The following is a 25322-nucleotide window of genomic DNA, read 5'->3' on the forward strand; positions in this document are numbered from 1 at the left end:
TCTTATTTAAGTTCAATATAAAATTTTTCACAGAACCTTCATAAAAAATTATTTTGATATGTCCAAAATTAAAACTTCCACGAAGGAAATATTTTTTATAAATATATTATTTCTACTTACTCCTATCAATGTTGCGTTGTAAATGTGCGGCCACGCGATGTCTAGCATCGTTAAACTCCAAGTGAAGACCAAGTCGGAGCAATGTCGGATTTTGTTCCACCAATTGTGTAATTTCCATCTCAATTTTATTTCCCAGCACCTGTGACCTCTACATATTAAATGCAAAAACAAAATATATTAATCATCACGAAAATTTTATTATATTTGGTAGATAAATCAATAGATGTAAAAATATAAAATTTTTACTGTATCTTACCTGATTCGAACATCGAAATTCTTCTATTGACTTTGTTTTAAGGAGTGCCCTGATGAGCCTCACTATCACAGCTGGGCTTATAAAGTTTGTTTCCACACTAAAAAGTTATAGGTTTAACATATTATATCTAATAAAGATTATTTTTACAATACAAAGTAGATAAAATGCATTATACTAACTTGAGTACTCTGAGCGTAGAATTTTTCTCTAAGGCATCTGCCAACCTTTGTGCAGTCTTATCAGTGAGTCCCACATTTGTTAAACTTAAGGATTCGAGATGTGTATTTATCTCCAGTCCTTCAAATAGTTGGATAAACTTTTCATCAGATATATTCTGGAAAATAATAATGTTACATATAATAACGTTATGTAATCATAAATACCAAACGTTCTGTGAGTGTACAATCAGTAATAGGTTTCATATACCTACTTTAATGTTATTCCAATTTAAATCAATTAGCGAAGTATCATCTTCTCGCACTTGTTTAATAGTAGCATCAACGTCTGTATCATTAGGTGGCTCCATTGGATAAGGTTTTGGTTGACTAGCTTTCGTTACACCATCCCAACCCAAACCAACAGGTTGGCCAGAATTTAATAGGGAAGCATGATACTGATCTTGATTCATCATGGAATGAAATCCAAGAATAGCTACACGCAAAAAATTAATATTAAATGTCAAAATAAATCTACCATTACTAAAACTAAAAATTATATTATTCTATCCTAGAAAATTATATTCACCAGCAAGATCAATAATTTCTTCTTGAGTAGCATTAGACAATGCTTGCTCATATTCCTCTCCAAGATCAATAGCAATTTGCTCATCTGCTTCTTTTTCTTTTGCAGTTTCTTGAGGAGGAGGAACCCACTAAAAGTATACAACGAAAACATATATATCAATATTTTTCATTTCAAATGTATTAAAAACAAAATATTTGATTTAAAACAATACCTTTTTCCCTCTTATTACACCAGGTACATAAGGTTTTAATTCTGGTCTATCTGGTGTCTCTAAAGCTTGTTTGTTGATGTGTTCAATAAGTTTCTTGCGATTTAGCGGTCCTGTAGGACTCTTGTCACATTCATAGCTGCAACGTTGCGATGGTGGCATAAAGCTATCCTATAAGAATAAAGAGTGTATGAAATATATTTATATCAGCTATTATAAATTAAACATGACAACGACAATTCTAGTTCTCTTACATCAGGATCCACCTCCTTCGCTAATATATTAATTTCTTCTGGAGTGAGTTGTGCCAACAAATCGTCCACATCCACATCATCGTATTCACTCAAATCCTTGCCATACAGCTTTGCTGCAGTTGTCATAGTGGTAGTTTTGGTTGATGAAGAAGTCTGGAAAGTTTCCCATGGTTCTTGGTCAACTACAGAGTGCCTCCGTGACATTTTATTAGCAGAGTTATTAGTATAATTATCTAATGCTATATAAAACTGCTATAATACTATTAAAGTATGTTAATATTCTAACACATCCGCATTATAACAGAACACAGAGTATGAATTCTTAAATACTGATTACTAAATACATGAAAAAATTGATGAAAATTTTTCTGATAATTTTCGTAATATTTTATTAACAAATAGTTTCACTCTCCTTAAATTTGCATAAATAGACACACGTAAAGTTCAATGAATGATTGAAACAACCGAATGATAAAAACAATGGCCTTCGACGGATGACCAAAAAATCGAAGCCGAAACGACGAATTATATTTTTCCGTATACAATATCAGCGACAGGGTATTTCGTCACGGAACACGTTCATCACTACGCCTAAGAGTACACGCAGGCAATGTTCCTGATCGAACGATCAGCAAATCGACAAGTTGCATTTAAATTCGGCAACTGTCCAATCCGGCTGATGCCCTTTGCCCCAGATAATTCGGGATCGATTTTCATTGACAACTCATCTGCCAAATCGACAACCCACGCTAAACGACGATTCGTGACCGTCTCTCAAATATTAACATCTAAACAAGAATGAAACTTACTACTGACAAATCGTTCACAACAATGAACCACAATGATACGGTCCTTCAATGCGAAATTAGGTGAACCGCTCGCAATCAAATACCTCACCCACTTCTCACGACAAACACACACTTCACTGACCAGTTCACCGATTGCGGCTGATTGCGGCAGCGCCCTTTGACGCTTATACCATATTTGAACAAAGAACCAGCGAAATGAATTATCACTCCGTAGTATATTTCATAATTATTCGAAGAAATCTCAAAATATTTACTCAATATGGAATAGCTTTTCAAAACGCAAGAAATATTTATTTAATTTTCCTAATTGTTTATAATAATGAGAAAGTTTTCATTCAATTATCGCCTTAAGCCGTTTGACAACCGTACGGAGTATTAGTTTGAATGAAGTATACAAGATGCTAACCCATGGAGAAAGTTTCTGCGCGTCTAGCGTCGCGCAGGTATTGACGTTGATGTAGCACCCGTGGCGGTTGTTTTAAAACACCTCCATATACGTATAAGATTCGCAAATTGAGAGAGGTTGAACAACCATTTACCATTTTCGCTCTTGGATTGAATCATTCAATACCGTTAAAAGTAGCTGACGATTCAAGATCTTTTAGCATAAAAGAGTTTGCCTTTCACATAAAATAGCTGAATTATACAATATTAAAGTACTATATACAGTATTACGCGACAATCCACGTTGAAGAAATTATTCATTCTAACGACTAACATCATTCTACGTTTACATGATACCATAATTTGTGACCTTATGATCCACTAAATTAGCCATCCAACGAAAATGATCTAACTAATAAGGTGATAAATAACCGACGAGAGCGTTATAATTATGACACATGATACACATATAGCTGCAGTTTTCGTGCGGAGTATGTACAATATGTAATCGAAAAGAATTTGATGAAACACGTGGACCCTCCACTGGTCCGTGTCAAGATGATTAACGCGATAAATCAATTCTACCCAAGGTCGCGCAAAGACCGGTAATCGGTGTGTATGCTAAGAGTGGGGAAATTGTGCATGCTAGGTGGGAGCGTGTTGCGTAGGCCCGTGGTTCGCGGTCGGAAAAGACAGAGCGGCCATCTCTGTCGTTCTTCGGCCGTGCAGTTTTGATTAGAGAGCGTCTATCGCGCGTTGTAGCGCTCGTAGCGGCGACAGCCTCAAAAATAGCTGAGGCCTCCTCGCAGGCTGGCAAACTCCCAACGGTCTATACTTGGACATCCCCGCGCCATGATTATTTATAGTGAGCGCGAGCGCGGCCACTGGCCTTCCCGCGAACTAACTAGCCGCCTCCAAAGACGATCCGCCGCCCGTGACCTAGGCCCGCATTAATAACGATTACACCCCTGCGCTCAGGAATACGGCAACTTAATATCTGCTGCTACCACGAATACGTTTTTGTCGTTTGATCGTACAATTGCTATTATTATTTTTATTATTGTTATTGTTATTAACAGGCGAGTCAAATAGTCCATTTTTCGCATCAAATTAGCGTCATATTACGTCAAATCGTACAAAAGAAAGGAAGAGAAAAAAGAATGCAACAAGAAAACCGATTAATGTAATATAATACAAAATAATGCGGAGGCACAGGGGCGTATAACTGAATATAATTTATAAAAAAAGTACAAGTCGGACATTAATCTCTAGTTATGAGCTGTAAGTGAGATTGATATGACTGAGACAAAGTGGGCTATTATGTGACCATTAATTAAATTATATATAAACCATACTAATGTATATACGAAAATCATTTTATTTTAACGTCATTTGATGACTAAAGACGAGTATTTTAATACGCAGATCATATTCAACAACATGATAAGTTATGTTTTTTTCTTTTGTTGAATTTTTAAAAGGTTTTAAACCTAGTGTACCTTAAATTTAATGCGAATAACAACGTTGTTCAAGCAATAATTTATTTATGTTTTCAAAATATCGTTAATAATATATTTAATGATGTATCAGAATTTAAGAATTGATACGTATTGTACGAAGTATAAAATTAAAATACATGTTTTTTCAAACGAATAAAATACGATGTTCATTTAGAATTTTTATCTATTAGATAAAAATTGCAGATTTCTAATATTCATATTCATCAATGTCTTCGCTTCATCACCAACTCCCTATTTTCTCATACGCAATCCTAGAGTTACGTAATTTCCGAAGAGGATGCAACCGAATATTAAATTATTAGCACACTCTTTCCATGACTATGATGTAACAGAATGTATTCCATTGAACCTGCATACTTTCCTCTTTCAATGCAAATATCATTCGTCACTGCACTGATGAATAACCGGAAGACAATACCGGGAGGAAGATCAATTATAGCGCCGTGCATATCGACGATCAGATCTAGAATGAAACTTTCAGTGTTCCAAATAACGCGCGCGTGTGCTCTCACTGGCCGCGAGAAATCTGCCCGCTAATTAATTTGTACGGTTTCTTGGCAGGTTTATTTCTGTATAGCCGAATGAAAACCGCTCCTGCTTACTTTCACGGTCACAAAAAAAGGCGAATCGTTTTCTATCCGGGCGGATCACACGTCGACAATAATTTTACGCCACATAACAGGCTCGCGTTGGAAAAAAGCTTCGTGTGAAAGCTCCTCGAAGAAAGAAAGTGAAAGGAAAAGGAAGCAAAAAAGAAGAAAACAAAACGCAACATCGACGGACTATTTGGTTCTCGCGAATACAGCATGCGTGAAAAATTGATCAGAATCGCGCGAAATTTGGATGCCACGGATGTCACTGTTTCTAATAATAACGGAAACAAAGCGAGCTGCTTGACGCTCGTCCAGAAAGCTACACAAGCTCACCAAAATTATTCGAACACTTTATGAATACACCTTTTATGAATATTACGCTATGTGTGTTACGCGAAACATTTTTCGAAATTTCATCAGTACTATTTTATTTATTATTATTTATGGGATTCGACTATTATAATTGTATTGGAGAAGTTTGTTACAGAAGTATAAGTCGATACATTTTTCAGTTTCTGATTTCTGCAATTTTTGTTTGAATCAATAACGTAGAGTATGCTGAAACGTAGTTTGAACCTTCCTCATTACATATCGTAAATTAAACTTTCAGAAAAATATATGCGAAATAAGTTATAAAATGATTATTTGATGAATCTCCTGTGGTGGAGCATTTTGATACGATTAATTTTATTGTTATTCTTAAGAACCATTTTTATTGCCCGAAATATACTCGTGTTGTTGTTTAAATTAATAAATAAATTAATAAACTAATCATTGATAATATAATATACATAAATAAAATAAGTATAAATATTTTTACTTAAAAACAACATAAGGAGATGATTACTTTCTAAATCCAAGTAGTAATTAATACATACATAATTGGGAATGTCTTTACCACATTCCACACATAGTATGCATTGAATAAATTATTCACTTTCCTCAGATTTTTAACATGGTTCAGTTAAACATGTTAAACATAAGGCATCTTCAATTTCCGATTTTGATTCATTTTCATCAGGTGTAGGCTTATTATTAAGTCTTTCTAACTGACTTTTTTATTTATACTTTTCTTACTGCTACTTGCGGCTTTAATTTCTTCATCATTGTTATTTCTCATTAAAGAGTTACACAATTCCTTCCGTGCTCCTTCATATTTTATTAGTTTTCTATTATCCTTTCCCCTTGCTTCATTTTTCAGCCGTTTTTTCACTGACGAGTCAGCAAGGGTTATTGAGGCCATTCTCTTCTTGCCTCTTGAATTTCTTTTTCTTTTACCAGCTTTAGGATATTTAGAATTTTTCCTGGATTATTGCTTATCCAATTATCCATTGCAGCTATTATTTATCTAGTGGCTGCAGCTACTGAATTACGCTATTATCGTTACAAAAATTAAGAACAATTATAAATAGATGAGATTCATGATTATCCAGAACGAATAAACAAAGTTTTGATATTGACGATTTTATGTGGTTATGAAAATTGATGCACTGTATCAGCCTTCTTCAAAGAAGACGTATCAGTGTATCCTTCTGGTAATTATATAAAAACATCTCCATAAAAAAATATAAATCACATAACCCAACGTAATTACGTTATTTTCAAACGACTTAATGTCAAATTATGTAATATAAAGTTCTGTATAGTATCTCCAGACAGATTGAAAAGGCAACACGAATATTTACTTTATTTCTCTAGAAACGGAAGCTATTGAATAGCGACTACCAACGCCTACGTATACGAATGTACACTGCAGTGTGTAGAGTACTTGGCTAATAAACTTCAGATACCCAGCCATAATATGTACATATAACGTGCAGATAATTTCACTACATCAACTTGCACCGGTTTTCCTTATTTAAATGCTCAATTATCCATTATATTAATATATTTCAATATCTCTTCCATGGGTCAATATGTAATACTCATTATACGCTTAAGATGGCTATTCATGCTGTATAGTAATTTTTTACCAAATATACAGTAAATATCTTACAATTTTTATATAGCCATTTTTATATACCTAAATTTTACAAATATAACCATGACAATCGTGTCTCTCTACAGTGCTAATATAAATTCAAATGTTTTATACATGACACACAATATGGAAATAAAAGTTCGTTCAAATATTTGCATCAGTCGATATATCGCGACGTTCCTTGCGAACGTTTTATTCGACGCGACAGAAATTCCTTGTGTCTGATTCGTTTGGGAAACTTGCGTCGTTTGGGTCCGGACCGTCGGCGATGAGAGTAAACGCGAACTAGTTCGCAAGAAATATATACGTTTATGAGTTATTCGGTCGCCCCCATAAATCTGCCTGAAATTCTTAAAACTGTAAAGTTTTAACGATTCAATAACGCGGGTTATGGTAATGGTAAAATGATATCGACAAGCATCTGGGAAGAACCTTAGATATGAAGTTCGTATTCTGAAGAATAGGATCTTTTCTTTAAACACATTATATTGATATTAATAGTATAATTAGTAGAAGTATACAAAAAGTTTCAAGATCTTCTTGAAAGTTAGTCAATACGTTCTGCGAGAAGAAATAAAAGAAACATTTTACGAGAACATAAATTGCTTAAAACTTTAGTAAAAGACTGTAATGAATGAAGGGGCTGATAGCGGTCTTAATATGAGGCAATACAGGAAGTTTGTGAAGTTATAAATTTAACTGTTCATTCATGTTAACTTTAAATTAGCAGCAGGAGGATATATTTTTATCTTGAGTGTTGATAGCAAGTGATTATGTCGATCATTCAGCTATTTTTACCTTGTTTAATTCTAAATACAAGCAAGTTTATTTTATATATTCATCATGCTTTTTTCATAAAATTTTAAAGAATCCATTTTTATATAAAAATCTTTGTTTCTGTTTTTAGCATTCCTTAAATACAGGCTATACGATCCTAATTTCTAAAAATTATTGAAATAGATTCGGAACATCTACATATTGATCCAACTTTCACTGTTCCTATACCAGAAATGTCTATATTGAATTTATTAACATTGGATTAAAGCAATTTTAAATATCTGTCAAACTAACTATAATCTTCCAAATTCATTTAATCAAAATAACAAAAAATCAAATTTCTGCAACCCAAGCGCAAGATTCTCTCTCACGTTTATTACAAACATATATCAAATTGACGCAAACTACCTCAGTTTGTTAACAACTATCTTATCTAAACTAGTATTGCTCAAGTCTACCACGAAATATATAAAATTCATATCAGCATTTCTCTGAGGCATAGCCCTTTCACCAACACTTTCGCCCAAAGCTCATTAACCGTGAGTGGACTGGAAACCGCGCCAACAACTTTGCGTCACAACAAAAGACTTCGTTTCAACCTAACTGGCTGTCGTCAGTTTCGAAACTTCCGCTCGCTCTCTACAGGTTACATTTCCCACAAAGTTTCGCGGTGTCTCGAAATTAGGTCGATTTAGGTATCGGTAATGGCCATAGAAGAAGGTCACAATCGGGACGATATACGTATCCTGTGCGTTGATAGCCTACGCTAATAGGTAGTGCACGCAATTAGCAGTCTATGTTTCCTCAAAAGAGCACCTAACGAGTCTACAAAACTAATTTCTCAGCGGAACGAAGCGGGATTCATGACACAGTCCATAGAGGAATTTGAAAAGAAGCAGCGACTGGTTTCCGAGAAACGCGTTTAATACACTTTAGACCAGTTACCATCAATTAACGTGACACGAAACGTAAATCATCTACTGTGTTAATTGACGCGGAAAGGAAAATTTTGCTGCTACATAGAGAATATATACTTTCATAAAGATGAGATGAAAAGATTTAATTTTATTCCTTACGATGAATTCACTTTTTATCTTCTGTTTAAGTTTGAATGAAATTCGTAACGTATCGTGTGTGATTTTTAATTTTACTTGCACCAGATCATTGCATAGTATCGTAATAAATAGTGTTGTATTTTACCATATTTAGCTCTGATCTCATCTTTATTCCATAAGAAATGTTGTCTGTTAAATCTATTAATTATTCGTGGAGATTAGAGTTAAGTATCTTAATTTTCTTCAGGCAGCTTTCTGAGTGAGGAATCAATGCTTTTATACAGCCGTGGAGGTTGAATTTTATTAAAGGATTATCGCGGAGAATACAAGTACAAGATCATAGAAAAGACCAGTTATTAAGTCTGCAGAATGCTCCATTAGTTTCCTTCTTTGTAGAGGACAATCTCGTGAGAGGATCTTAAATGGTATAACTATTCTTCCAGCTTATTATGTACACTTTGAATTATGAAATGTTGGCTATGAAGTAAGCGTAATTCTTTACGAAACTAAATATTTCGTTAATAGACCTTCAATACTGTAGAGATTTATGAACGAAATGTACTTATGGTACTTTAAATCTTTAAAAATATCAAATAAATTCCAATTAATAATAATCTTGATACCACTGAAATTATTATTACAAATAATAGCCGATGAAGTAAAAGAACTTAGTCGCTAAAAGGAAACATAAATGAATGAAATACAACAACGAAAAGCCAATTTCAATTTTTATGAAACTCTCATTCGATAATATCCTATAAAACTTAAATATTACTTTCTCGTAAAAAATATTCTGAAATCTGATCTTATTCAAATATTATACTACAGAAAGTACACGTTGAAAATATTGTAGAAACAAAATATTAAAAAATCGATTTTATATAACTTACCTATGTTAGCAGCGAAATATGAAAAAATATATAGGCAAGCGACTATAAGGATTAACAATTTGTTTCATGAATACAACTTCCAGCGTATTTTGAAGACTGAACACGAAGCAAGTGTCGCTAAAGTAACATTCAATTAACAAAACTTATCGACAAGTTCCGATAAACCGAGCAACAGGAGTGGAAGCGAAGACCTTCTATGGTCAATCGAGGAATTGCGAAACTTAGACTCTCGAGGACTTCGAAGTTAATCGATAAGGTACAGTAATCTCTCCGCCGTCAACGGTTTGGGATATTTAAACTTCTAGATAATATTACACAATGATCTCGTGTATTACTCGCGTGTGTTATTGAGGATCAATGATATCCATAGTGGCGTCTACAAGGCATGATTATTCGCCACCCACGCGCAATCAAGTATTCTGCAAGTCAATCGATTACATTGAAATGGAATAACTGTTTATCTAATGAAAAAAAATGTATATTTCCTTGTACTATGAATTTAATTTAATGGTAAAAGTATGTAGGTTAGTTATGGGAATATACGTTGATGTTATCAACGATCGTTTATTATGAGAAAATAGTTGAAAAATATTATGTCTTATCCAAAATGTGTATGATGATTTTTACCATTTGATATATCGTGTGTTGTTATCGTAGTATATTTCACAAGTATATTCAGTGTATAGTAATTTTTTGTACTTGGAAACTAATTTAACAACAAATTACTAAATCTTCTACGTATAAGACAGAAAGCCCATTATCTTGTGTCTTTATATAATTGTAATTAGGCTGATCTAACAGTGATATTAATATTCAAGCAACAATAATCCCTTATTCTCTGGAAGAGAGAATCGTCTGTGAGTTTCACAACGTACGTACGTTCGTCATAGTTTCTCCGAGTATTGCGTAGCATGCGACCGGATTGACTCGAATTTCCATGCGTAGAAATCGGAAACTCGAATCCTTTCGTGTCTTTCTCCTACAACGGAGTAACTGCCAACTGTTCGCGCTAACATTCGCAATTAAAATCGATATGGACACAGGTAACACATTCGCGACAGCGGGAAAAGTTGACCGAAGGAAACGAGATGTGACCAAATATAGAGACAAGTTCGTCGAGTCTTCCTGTTGCTTGTGTAACATCGAGTTTTGAAATGTGTTTACTGTAGGTTTTATAAGAGTACGTCACTCTTAGTTTCTTTGGTACTTTATTTTATAGACACGAAGGAAATTATATTTTTCAACGAGTTGAATCGGATATTTTAAAGCATTTTGAAGTTTTTATTACTTTGTTTCGGAAAACAAGCTGCAATATTCTTAAATTTTAATCGCGTTTACTTTAACAGAGGTCATTTCTAAAATCTTAAATATCATCTTTAAACCTGAATCTACGAATTTGACAAAGTTGATAAAATGGAAAGAAGTTTCAGGAAACGACATTAATCGTATCCTGCGAATATTAAAATTTACCTTAAAATTAAATCTGCATTACATCTTACAATTTATTTTGAATTTATATATTTAATGATAGTTTCTTAACATTTAAGGATATATTCTAATTTTTGTAAATGTTATTAATAACTCGGAGAATAATTTTCCACGAAGGAATGTAACGATGACGAGATTTCTCTTTGTACATCTTTATTTTCAACGATAAATATGTATTTGTCAAAATATGTACATATGTACATCTAATCGAATCGATATCTTGTACCAGACAAGTATTGAATTCTGCTTATCGACGTTTACTGCCTATTTGCTGAAAGTAAAAAGAATCTAATCTGTAATTTACTTTCTCATGTTGCAAAACGATGTTCTTTCAATCTCACCGTAATAGAAGCACTTACACGGCACATGTCTAATAGAACAAGTCGAGTATGTACATCTGTAAGGAATGAATTTGCACTTTTTACAGGATCCGAATCTGAGATGAACGACCGTAAAATTATACCTGATATATATACGTTCTACCTGATCTGGTATTAACACAGTTAATTGACTAGAAAATATTGCATCGATACTGTGAAATTGAAATAAAATTTTTTCTGTAATTCCAAAATGAAAATCATGGTACCTAATAAGTTAATTTATTCGCAAATATAGTACCAATTGTAAATATGCCAGCATTTCTAGAACATTTTTTATATTTTCTGAAATGGAAAATTTTATATCATTAAGTAAACATCATAAATGTCCGTGAATTTGTTTATCCATTAGTATACTCTTCTTCTTTTATCTTTTACCAATGAAAACAAAATCAAACAACAATTCTCGCTCTGGCTGCGTCGCAATTCTACAAAGAGTTAAATACTAAATTTCATTCCTAAAAGAATCAAAGCTTTTTCTAAATAAAGGATAATACCGCTAAGTGATAAATCATTTGGAAAATTTCCCCAATAAATATCTTATTCGCAAAACAATCCCAAACTCGGTTCTCCGAAGCAAAACAAAAGGAGAAAAGATAAAAGAGGAAAATAGTTTCATTGAAAACGAAAAAGCACGAATTCTAAAGGCGCCAATTTCGAAGCGTCATCGGCCATTCAGAAACACGAGGGTTATGCAACGCGGTGTTCGCACGGATCGACATCGCGCTACCTGTTGTCCCAAGATAGATAGCGGCCTGTACTAAACTGTTGGCTGCTTGGAAATAGCTCATCCTGCAACAGGAACCGTTGTTGCAGCCGTCACGGGTGCGTGGATTTTAATGACCGTTACGTCGCAAACGAAGCTCGAAAATCGTTCCACGCGTTCGAATTTTCATCGAGCATAGGGAATTAATGATACAAGATGCAACGTGACTTTATAATATCGTCGTGTTCTCTCTCTTTTTTTTCAAACCATAGGCGTTTCCTAATTAATTTAACATTGGAAGATTAATTGGCTCATTAGTACAGTCATGCCCTGACCATCTTCTATGCACCCAATTAATTATAACTTGACGTTCTATCGAAAAGAACGTCTCTTTTCAACTGACGACGAGGGTGAGACGTGAAAGTACTGTTGCCGAATTTAACTTGTTTTCTCTGTGTTCTCTTCCTTCTCTTTTTCTTTCTTTCCTTCTTTTTTTTTTTTTTTTTTTTTTTTTTAATGCTCCGGTCATTTTCTATGCCTTTAATAATCTAATTGCAACTTGACGTTCCATCGAAGAGAAATGTTCACTTTCTTCTTCAACAGTGACGAGACCTGAATAAATCATGATCTGGTTTATTTTTTCTGTATCTTTTCTACTTTCCTTCTTCCTGATTTAAGTGGTAGCAAATGAGTTGTAGAAATTTACTCGCTAGTAATATCCATGTATAGATTTATACAGCTGTACTGCAAGATAGAAAGACCTACAAAGCTAGTTCGTTGTGAAATAAACTTGGATTTTTGTTACGAGTTGTATGATCTTTCTGGTTATTACTTTTTGCAGGAAAATGCAGATTTGCGAGAAAATTCTACATCGAAAATGTTTTGAAGTTTCAAATATTCGTAGAAGTTTGTTTAAACGTCGGGCATAATACAAGGGAAAGTTTCTATGTCTTCGCCTGAAATATTTTCACTACGTGAAATATTTTCTACGGTTTCTCTAGCTGTTACTTTTAAGGGGAGAATACGTATATGGTAGGAGACTTTTATATTGAAAGAGTTAGAAGTTTGCAATATTCTTACAAGCTGATTTAAAAGTCAGACGTAACTATAAACCACTATTAAATTTACGACTACCCACGATTTCAATGATCAATCTCGATTTTCTCGATGTACACGTGACTCATTTTGATCGAACAGCCAATAAACATTCAAAGATAAATCACCGAGAAAGATTCACTCGACACAATGATGACAACCATCTTCAGTTTTCTTTAAAGGTATTGCACAATGTGCATTAAGCGTGTAGTTTCACGTTTGTCCGTGTCCCACGATATTACAATTGATATACTGCGTGGAAAATGCGATCGATGCAAATTGTGAGCGTCGATTTCCTGCTAAACAGATCCTAATTGGCAATGGGCCAAAAGAGCTCCGATCGAGCATATTTGGCCCGTATGTACGCAAAAGGTCCCGTAATCGTGAAAGTGTATTGATTCCAGATTCGTGATCTGGGTCATCGTGTCAACTTTTCAATCTACCGACGATCAAGCCAAAAAACGAACGTTCTCTTTCAAATGGGTAGGATCTCGAGCGTTCTTTGAATTCGAGAAACTGGTTCGATTGAATAAGACGTTTAAATCGACGTTGAAAGTCACGCCGGTAAATAGCATACGATGCATCGAAAAATAGAAGGAAACGATGATGTTACAGATATTATTTTTTTAAATGAAACAAATTAAAAAGTTTAATATAATATTATTTTTACTATTTTTCTGTCGATGAATAAATTTATGAGAATCATCTGTTTCTTCAGAATTGGATGTTAGGTATAATCTTAATAAGGAAAATTATAAAAAGTGGCGTTGATCAGTTTGGCTTCTAAAAATAAATTTATCAATAAATGTTCTTATTGATAATTAGTATCAGCTTATGATAGTTATTAGATAAAGAAGTTGAATATTGTGCTGAGTTGTAATAAATTTTTATGTGTAACCGATATGGAGATAATTGTGAAAGTTGTTCAAGTTCATTGATGAATTGAGATATCAACACTAACTTATTTTAGAAATTACGATTGTAAGAAAGCAAATGATAAATGTTATACTGACTCGTTTCTCAATGATAGATTTGTTTTTGCTGTTAATTCTCATTAAGCAGTATATGCTCGTACGTTTTCTTTGGTCACGTCTATTAACGTATTTCATGGACAGAAGTGAGTTAAATACTTAAATCGAAAGTTTAGCCGATTAGAACAGCAAGAAAAATAGTTGGAGATTATCTTCACTTTTTAACAAAGTAACTTTAAGAGAATAATTGTCAACTATTCGTCATAGCTATACTTCGTTAAGCATCATTTTTTTTGTGATAAAAGATGTCTATGTATTACTTTCAAATATGTTAATATTAATAAAATTTTTGATAAACTTCGAGATAAATTAGTAAAAATAAACATCGAATAGGGATTATGGTTTTTTTACTTTTATCGATGGTGATCGTTAACCTGCAATAATCTTTGGTAAACATCAACTTTAAACAAGGATTTTAGATAATGATATTTGACAAATATCACTTCTTGAGAGAAAACAATAACTAAGTAATAATAACTCGCCATATAAGCTCTGAAGTATTATTGCTGTTTACTCGATCTCAGCAACAGACTTACGCATTCATATTATGACACATTATATAAGATATTGACTTTGTCTACCTTGTACAATATATTTATACCCGCATAGACAAAGTTATGCGACGTATTGTGTAAAACTATAAATAGTTACATACTACGTTACAAAGCATACCTAATAGGTAAAATAAATAAGCTCTTACATGCTATTCATTCCTTTTTTTCCTGATCTTTTTCCCGGAGTGACGTTATTTATAAAAAGAGTTAGATAAAAATTTATTATTCAATGTTCGATACAGGTCCCTTTTCTCCCTACTCTTGACAACAATTACACGTACAACCACCGAAAGCGTCGTGAAAAATTCTTCTTCTAAAATACCATTTTATAGCGGATGTTGGTGCATTTACAAGAAGATCAAAGTTGCAAAAATATATAAAATACCCAAGGCATAATATTCGTTATGATATTTAATAAATAAATGAAATCTGTGCGTAGGTAAGTTTCATTTTACTCGCGTTCATGAAGCTACAAATTTGCATAAACATCCTTAGTCCGCTCATCACCATCGCTTCTAAGAAGAATTCTTTACCCACGACCAATTCGAAGTCGGTTGCCGTAGGTCAGCGATGCTCGACGCGATCTTCCGGTACTCGTACGTGACTTACAAATATAGCGTCAGGGTGTGTTCGCTTTTATCGGTGATCATGGATCGCTACGTGGTGCGTATCGAGCCATAGAACGCGGAGAACGCCCGTTTCGGTAATAATAACACGCGCTGACCGACCTAGCCTGTCCACAGTCCAAATTAAATCAACGAAATCACCGGTACTCGGACAGGAAGCCAGTCATTTCATAGATCGAGGCATTTGGACAATTAATCAACGCGAAAATTCCGTAGTGCGACCGCCTGTTATGTCTCATCGATCGCTACAATAACTACCGTGCGAAATCACCGAGTCGATCAAACATTGGTCGGTCGTTAATTAACTGCACTTTTCTTCCACGACTATTCAACACAATGGTGTCGAGCAATTATCGCAACGCGCTCTGCAACATAACGTTATTTTATCTAGGCGATCGATTAGTGATAGAAATGAGAGCAGAGAATAACAGAACAATGGTTATGAGATTTGTGGATGAATTTGTTGCGAATCGTTCTCAGAGCGATTTTGTGGATAAGAATTTCGTTTGAATCGTTTTCACAAGATTTTTGAAGTTTTTAGAATTATTGAACAATAAAAAGATAGGGATTGATTTAATGTGATACTTTTAATTTCAGATACTTATTTTGGAAATATTTTTGTATCTTTTTTTTTTTTAGAAAATATTTGTTAGCGAGTTATGCGAAAATAATATATGTAACTAATTGCGAAGGGTCTATTGGTAGTATTGTTTTTCATTTGCAGAGTTAGTAGTTTCGAAATAATAGAATGGTAACTGGTTGCCTGCTACGCTGTTAATTTGAATGTTTAGTGATTCGGAAAATATTTTAGTAATTATTCATGAGATGTTTAGCAATGAGAAAGTGGAAAATGAAAGAATAACCATAGTTCTTGCTTCCAGCGTTTCTAAATAACTTCTAAGTTTAATAATTTTTTATGAAAAAAATATATATATAAATTCTGACGAAATGCCGTGGAATGATTGGAGGGTTAAAAAGGAATATACACTCAGGTGTACATATATATATATATATATATATATATATATATATATATATATATATATATATATAACAGAATAATAAGAGTAATATAGCAGAAAAAAGCAAAAGTAACGTGAATGCTCGTTTACTATGCCCCTAATTTGAATGCACTATTATTTGTAGAATGTGTTAACAATTTAAAGAAAAGAATTATTAATGAAAATTGAAGAATGAAAGAATCGTATTTGGTTAATTTTTGGTATATTGCTAATTCGAATGAAAATAAATATTTCAATATAAATGTTATATGTACAATAAAGCAAATTGATCGGTACGTGTATAATGCAATTATAAATATAATGGAATCTGCGTTATTTGCAATCTGTTATTTAAATGTTCCTATATATATTCCATTAAAGTTCCTAATCTATAACATAACAGTTTGTTTGCTTCAATTAACGTTTTCCTATTATTTATACAAATAATGGATATTCTATTACGAAGAGCCACGACAAAATTTTCACACAAGCATGTGATGAATTTTCGTGAATTGTCGTCCCGATGTAGATACCTCGCAATAGAACAGGTGAATATTCTGATAATGGAATAACGAATATTCCGAAATTGATCAATGTGATACTGATTAGCGATAAAATAATCAATCCACGATGATACTTCGGAGAGAATAGTATTCGAAACAATTAAATGTCCACGTTTAATATTTCACATATTTTATCCCTGCTTTCATTCAATTTATCGATCTTCCCCCATGTTTGAAGTATTAATTATATTTTGATCGTTCAGATATAATATAAGCAACTTGAAAATAATGTATCAATGGCAAAGAGAAGAAAATCTCTTTCAAAACGTAGAAACGTTTTAACAAAAATTAGCACACAGTCGCGTATTTATTATTCCACTAATATAGCCCTGTTAAATGCGACGTAACAGCACAAAGTATCAAAGCTAAGATCAGTCCTCCATTCAATCTCCTAGATGTATTAAATTAACCTTGAACGACTAGACTGGAAAAAACCATCGAATTATTTTACGATTATGATTCCTAAATGAGGATTTCAATTAAACATCGTGATTCAATATCAACTAAATTATCTAAAAAATTCTCCTACAAAATAAAACATTCCTAATTTGACAATTCGTTTCTATTATACATTACATACTATATCGTTTCAAATAAGAATTTCGACGAAAAATCGGCATGAGTGCATCTTGCAAGTAACAAATTTCAGCTCATCTTTCAAGCAAATTTCCAAAAAATTACATTGTAAGATGTATCGGATATTATGAATGCTACAAAAATAAAACAATACAAAAGAATCACCTTTCAATCATTCTCTTACAAGAAAGACATATCCAAGTTAATAACGACTACGCTACAACCGGAGCTTCAACCCCGAACGAACCTCAAACTCCTCAAACATTAGAACCTGAAGTTTTCTAGCATTTCGTACAATATCTTTTCTATACTTTATCATATCTCCACTAAAATCCAATGACTTACTCACGGAGAACGCACAGAAGAACGTCGATCTCCAATCACGAAGTATCGGTAGATATCGAGGAGCCGAGCGTCAGGTGAACGAGACTAGATGCACGAGGAAGACACTAAAGGAGTGGCACGCGAACCAAGACGAAGCCTCTGGAGCTGGAGCGCTACTAAACAACTGACTTTTATGCTGGAAGCTCGATGAGAGGACGGCCAGCACCAGTAGTAGTGGTATTGTGCGACACGTTGGCTAGCAAAGTGTACGAACCGCCGGCGATTTCGTTCAAAACGACTTTCACTGGCCTGTTGGCGCGTCTCCATACACGGCTAGGTCGGTGTTTTTTCTTTATCGGCGTTTTCACTCGGAAAAACGCAATCGTAATCGTTACCCAGTCCGCTGGCAATTAAGAGCATCCGTCATTGAGACCAGCTTAACCTGTTTCGCGGCAATTTGCATTAATAGTGCCATGGCAATTGTCACGAACGTGACGTACCTACGCGTGAGCCAGCCAATTTTCGCCAATGCGAAACCATTAAACCGCCGGCGGATGATTTTTAAATGGACGGATGAGAGATTACATTCCTTTGAATGTCTGGTAGAGTTTTTTAGCTGATACGTTCGTTTGTGTAAGGTAGAGGTGTTTTTTTAATATTCGTCGTTTACGTGTACGTTAATATTAGAGCTTAGTGGAAAAATATACGGAGGAATAACGCCTGTCGTGATAAAAAGATATTCAATTTATCTAATTTCAACAGAATTTCTTCGATATTAAGGGAATTTACTTTTAACACGAGGTATGTACGACAAAGTGGACGGTTAAATAATCTTGATGGGTTTCTGAGGCGAATCGACTGCTATTAGCGTTATCTAATGAGCTTTCACCGCAAACAAAAACGAAGTCGTTCTAGCGACGTTCGATAGTAAACGCGATACGAAAAGTAACTTTTCAAATGAAAGAGAATAAATCTTCTTTAATACTCTGTATACTACATTTATCCACCGTGAAATCCTACAGTTTCACTTCAATCATAATCTCCGAAATCACTCTCGCTATTTCTTGTCTTAGGCAGCAGAAATTCTTAAACATTACTCTTACAGACATAAAACCACTACTATTACAATATAAATTCATATAATTTATAATGTAATAAATTACGGTATAATATTACAATATAAATAAAGTAAGAAAACTATTTAGTCTTTTACCAAATTAAATTACGAAATCACAGCTGAATAACTTGAAACGATAATAAATCATTATTCTCAGGCAACAAGTATCAGAATGAAATTACGTTATAATCTGATGAAATTCCATAATTCTTAGCAGGTTCAGAAAAGAATGGCTAGCGAATCGATATTAACTTATTACCATAGCTCATAATATTCTGCGTAAATGATAAACAAATAGCTTACGAGGTATAAACAGATAGACGAGGCATTAATGTTGATCATCCATCAAAAATGATGCAAGAGGACAACTAGACGAGTGCGTTAATCGCACGAAAGAACGTTGCGGCCATGGAAACCGGAGAAAATGTGCCGTTCATTCGCAAAGAAAGATGCGTTTGCAAAATATCTTGAGATTTCCGCGGTATTTCTACTTAACTGCGAATATGTAGGTGCGATGAGATCATTTCTCGAGCCTGTGGGATGATATCACTCGAATCTCGATGGGCAACTATTTGTTTGCCGGCTCAAAACAATTTCTCGGAATGTTATTATACGGTGTTGCTACTCTTACGTTGTTCACCAGCATCGTGCAGCAACAACAATATCATCGTGTTTCACACGCGACCATTTATGTTCCCGTTTACATAAATGATAGAAATAAAAATTTCACGTTTTTGTTGCACGTCACTGGCCGCGTGAAAGTGGACGATTGCCATGTTACGTTTCAACGAATAAACATTTTTACGATTGTGCAGTTTGCTCTTTTTTTAACATGCTAATGTGGTATTTAATTTTGAAACACGTTGGACAGGTTCGTTTTAGGATTTTGAACCAGTTTCTTTCCTCGTTTACTATCTGCTGCTTTATCGTTGACAATCATCAATTTTTATGATAAATAGCCTTGACCGGCATTAAAAGATCAACATATCGGTGAATTTGTTTCAGAATAAGATACACCAACGCTAGGCACACCTTTTTTATTTAATTTATAGCTTGTTAAAAGGTTTATTGATACGTACGTCTGTTGTAAAAAAAAAAAAAAGATTCTTTGAAATCTCAAAAGCATCTCTATCTAGACAAAAATTTGATATTCCTTCGAAACAGCGTAAACTTTCTATTTGAAATATTATTTCTGATTGGAAGATAACTGTGTGGACGGATTAAGACGAATCGTTCGATATTTAATTTTTTATGTAATTCTACTACCTTGTTTGTTTTATTATAATCGTAATTTTATAATAATTCTTTTAATTTTTGGAAATTGTGTGAATATTTTTCTGATAAATTTTGTTTCATCGCATTACCAATTTTATTCCTTCGTTAAAATTACGATTATACGTAAGGATTTTTTTATTTCTGAAGATTACTTAAATGCGACAATGGAAGATTTCACGAAAATCACAAATTCGCTTTTACTGATGGATTGCGTTGTAACGGAGTGTGATTTACGTTTGAAAATTTGACAGTTGTTTCTTCATCATGCGAGCAGTTGGAAAATGTGGAAGCGGTACATCATTTAAACTAATATTTATAAGCGACATGCTCGTCTAAGAAGAGTGCATTAACTCAATAGATTTATTATTAGGATCTAATTGTGCAACCTACAACCAAATTAAACATTTGAAGGATGGCCAAATGAAGACATCGCGTGCCACTAATAACAAACAGATGTACTATTGGTAAACAGAATACATACCGAAATACGAACATTCCTCTTGCAAACAGCTCAATTTATATTTCAACTTTTTCCAAATCGTACTTGAGCAAGCTTGTTCAATATACAGAAAGAGAGGAATATTTTCTGACTCAAAAACAGTATAAGATGATAAATAAAAACAGAATAACGATAATAATATCCAGAGCATATTTAATTATAATTACTTGAAATTTTAGCAATATCAATTAAAACATTGGTGAGGGCAAGTACCTAGAACTGAAAGATTTGATGCCTCAAGACACTTTGTTCATCTTCAACGACGCACTTCCTGTTTTCTCAAAGATCCTCAACTTAGGATAGAAAGTTGTTGGACGATAAACAATTCGCTGTAGTCGTGAGAATCGGGTTGCCAAGTCTGATTCTAAATAAATGAAAGAGGTGCGCCCGGGTTAAATGAAAGAACGGCATTGTCGAAGGAACGTCTGCAATGAATTTTCGACTTTCGAAACGGTACGTTTCGTTTATCAGCTTGTGAAAAAGATACGAAATGCAAAAACGAGACGTGTTACTTTCACGGATATGTCTAAAAATATTTTTAACGGGATTTTATTTGTATTTCGCGTTAATGTCCACTTTTATCCGTGACAGGTTGCTCCACGTAAATTGTACATCGGCTGAAATGTCACTTTAAATGCCACCGTTCAGTTATTTAGCCGCACATTTGCGTCATTACGTCGATAACTGATAATATTAATTTCGCAAGCAAACGCACGCGCATGAAGTTGGCCTGCGTGGCGAGCATTTTATTGAATCACGAGTAGAGTGAAAAATATTAGAAATAAGAACGTTAAAATAATGGTAATAAGAATGTAAAAGTACTCTTCATTCTGCCAACAATCAGGCTAGAAAAACATACTTAGTTTTTAGGGTAGACTTGGTTATTAGATACATTTTTAATTGATAGTGAAAAATAATTTTGTTTCGTTGAAAATTGTCTGCAGAATTGTGGTCGATGCTACATTAAACTCCAATTAAAAGAGAGAAGATTTCAGATAACAATATTGTGGTTGAAAAAAAATAAATCATTTAATTAAGTCAGATTTATTTATGTTCATTGCTAACATTCATTATATAGCCACAATGATATCTTTTAATAACTTTCTTATCAATTATGTCGTATAAGTCATATCGGACATTCATATAATATCTGATCGGCTGTATGAATTTATAACAGTTGAAAATTAGTTATTGGAAATTGTAATTAGCATTATTGTAGAAACCAGAGGCGAAAGTTAATTACTCGAATAAATTTATGTATTTATTCATGGAATTCGTTCATTGTATAAATTCAATATTTCATATGATGATCGTGTTTAGTTGAAATTTAATTGTTATTACTTAATTTTGAATGAAAAAAGTACAAGTCTTTTATTTCAAAATAATTAAAGTATCCATTAAATTAATAGATTCGTTAAAAATTCATTGAAAATTCAATAGAAAAGAATGAATCAACAAATAATCAAATAAAAGATCCTCATCTGCAAAAATCCTATTTAAATCTGCTCTTCTTTCGAAAAGCAAATAATGAAATATTTCATTTAAATCATATTGTAATATTATTATCGGCAGAGCGTTATATCGTTAATTATTATCAATGCCATTGGAATATTAAACTCTGAAAATCTAGTAAATAATAGAATACTTAATTTAACTTTGTCATTGTTTTAACATTATAATAATTATTATCAACGGTACTATAATATTCAAATACAAACATTTCACGATCACTAACGAACCCAATAAACATTTATCGCTCCTATTCCCATTCAGTGCAGATCCATACCACGTGTGGATGCAACGTTCGTTTCAAACCGTTTCCTATGCACCTGCGGCGTTATTAGCAATAGTATCGTCGTTTCCCTTCTTTAAAAAAAGAGAAAAATGACGCTGTTTTTTTTTTTTTTTTGGTTGAAATTCGTCTTCCTTTGAAACAATAGACAAAACTGCAGGAGCTGGCTAATTAATTATTCCAACGCAAACAACAATATGTCGTAACGAAACCGGAGGGAATAGTACATGCGACTGACCTTTTTGCGAGTTGGTTTCCCACGCGTGGGTGGCAAACTGGTCCGGTTGATCGTGATCAGACCAAGCAGAAGCGTGCACCGGTTCAACCATGAAATTTATTGTGACGAACGCGCCTCGATTCTAGTTACGCTAAATCGTTCGTCCAATGTTTAATCGATCGAGGAACCTGGGATTTCGTAAAAATCTCCCTGTCCCATTTCATTACGACGAGCTTTTGTTCTAACTTGAAACTTCTGTGTCGTAAATGGAGCGGTTGTTTGAGAAAATCGCAACATACCTATGTAGTTTTGTTAGTGCATTCCTTTTAACAGAGATTAGGAAGGATTTGAAATTGGAACGATTGGTTCTGCTGGAATTCGATTTAATTCTCTTTAAATTGTGGTTCGAGTTTCGAGTAGTATTTTTATAAAATGATGAGATCAATAAGAAAAATATATTGTCTTCAAATTTTCAACAGGTTTCTTATCCTCTACCACATGTAAATATACAGGGTGGTTGGTAACTGGTGGTTCAAGCGGAAAGGGGGTGATACTACGCGAAAAAAGAAGTCGAAAATATAGAATAAAAATTTTTTTTTTTAATTTTTCCATCGAGACAACGATCTACAGTGAGATCCGTTATAACGTACCGCACGCGTACCGAGCGAAAATTCAAAGTCGGTTTTCTCGAAAACAAAGCCTCAAACGAAAAATTTTTATTCTATACTTTCGACTTCTTTTTTCGCGCAGTAACCACCAGTTACCAACCACCCTGTATACATAAAAATACACACTTAAAAATTTCTTATCACATAACGAAAAACAACAACAAATTCGGTAACAGCCAATATCGTTCAACTTACTCAAAATGACAAATACATGGGAAAAATTGAGAATGTACGCGTAGGTTAAAAATGAACGTTACAATTTTCTTGCAAAAATGATTGACACATTATTTGAAAAATAAGAAACAGTACAAGTAACTATGCTTTACGATTACATCATTCCTCTGTTAGGTCCGAGCTGCTACGACGACATTGCTTATGAGATGATCTAATAAATGAATTGCAATTCTACGTATATCGAATCAAGCTTATTTAAAGACCATCGACATTTAAACTCGTTCAAATGACCACAAACTGCGATATCCAGCTCACCCGAGAATCAAAGGACAATTTATTACTCCACTTTTGCAGCGAACCAAAGCACTGTGCCAACTGTCAAACAGTAAAACTAATACCGATTCACGAGGAGTAATCGAATGATCGGCGTCACACGGATCTGTTTGTCATTTAGCTCGTCGACGTTATTAGATTCGTCGGCCAATGCATTCTCAGGGTCTATTAATTTTGTCCACAAGGAGAGAAAAAGAGTGGGAGAGAGAGAATTGTTCACGTACATACATATACATAGAATATCGCATATCGAATGCATCCGAGGTGCGTTCTGTTATGAGCGAGATAGATTCGACAACGAAATACGGAGCAAGGCTTTTTGCATACGATACGCATGTGCGTTCAATGCTAAGCAGAATGGAATGTGAAAATACTGCGACAGCAACGTGCCATTAACCCAAAAATTTGATCTTTGTCCATGGACGTGGGACAAACGACGTGCACGTCGCGCAGAAGGTGCAGCTCTCTCGTGAAGTTGCTTTAATCCTCACCTGAGAGAAACGTCGGGTCACAGTAGCATTTGGATTAGGTTAGGTACTTGATTTTAGAGTATTTAATTTTATTTGTATTTTAGTTAAGCTATATCTTATTCGGTGGAATTTATTTCATTCCGTATAATAATATAGGGTAGAAAGTGGGATTATACTGTAAAATCAAGTAATCCAAGCAAAACCATGATCGCATATGACGCGATATCTCTCTCTTTATTAAATAAAGTGAATAGGGAATTACTTTTCCATAGATTGCTTTTTTTTTATTTCGAATAGAAATTTTGTCACATTTTCACTCTCGTGTGATAGAATCAATTTACCGTGAACATTATCGTTATTCAGAATTCAAAATAAATATTTAAAATAAATGTCAAAAGTTCCAAATAAGAATAACAAAAATAAACGGCGAAGGAATTAAGGTAATGACCATGAGTATGTAACGGATAATAAATGAAATGATTCAGTTAAATCTGGAATTTTTTAAAGGTTCGATTTTGAAGTTTTAATTAAATTAAATTTTGAAATACTCGGATTATACAAATCGTTGAAGTTCAGCTGGCACGCGGAACCACGCTCTAACGATTAAAGTTTTATGAGTGTATAACACTAGTTAATAATATTCCGTTTAACAGTTAATAGGATGAAATATCGCGAAACACACAGGCCGCGGTGGAATAATGAACGGAATTGAACGGGGAAACGGATCGTGGAATTCCATTCGTGCGGTATCAGCTGACCGAAGCGCGCGGATTCCACGCATTTTTAACTTCTGCAACTTCGGTTAGATATTTACACGAGCGATTCTTTGGTATTTCAATTTCTCC

The 25322-nt window shown here is 33.9% G+C and overlaps 1 protein-coding gene across 13 annotated transcripts in view; it reads right to left on the minus strand.

Annotated features, from left to right (window-relative positions):
• The window catches only part of LOC126866152 (tropomodulin), a 118923-nt gene that overhangs the window by 35231 nt on the left and 58370 nt on the right, over positions 1-25322 (minus strand). For 9 of the 13 annotated variants that reach the window (XR_007689786.1, XR_007689787.1, XR_007689788.1 and 6 more), the window contains exons 2-8: positions 1583-1735; positions 1332-1499; positions 1121-1247; positions 807-1027; positions 556-710; positions 377-473; positions 121-268 (exon numbers count right to left, since the gene is read on the minus strand). Coding sequence is in view for 10 of the 13 variants with exons in the window: in XM_050619379.1 (XP_050475336.1) it covers positions 121-268; positions 377-473; positions 556-710; positions 807-1027; positions 1121-1247; positions 1332-1499; positions 1583-1735 (1069 nt within the window). In the remaining 3 variants the exon portion in view is untranslated. Of the gene's footprint in view, positions 1-120; positions 269-376; positions 474-555; positions 711-806; positions 1028-1120; positions 1248-1331; positions 1500-1582; positions 1736-2391; positions 2752-17953; positions 18125-23989; positions 24138-25322 lie in introns of those variants that run through there. The other 4 variants (XM_050619383.1, XM_050619385.1, XM_050619384.1 and 1 more) reach the window with 4 other exon arrangements.

This window comes from Bombus huntii, chromosome 5 (assembly GCF_024542735.1).
Source record: "Bombus huntii isolate Logan2020A chromosome 5, iyBomHunt1.1, whole genome shotgun sequence".
Classification (NCBI taxonomy): Eukaryota; Metazoa; Arthropoda; class Insecta; order Hymenoptera; family Apidae; genus Bombus; species Bombus huntii.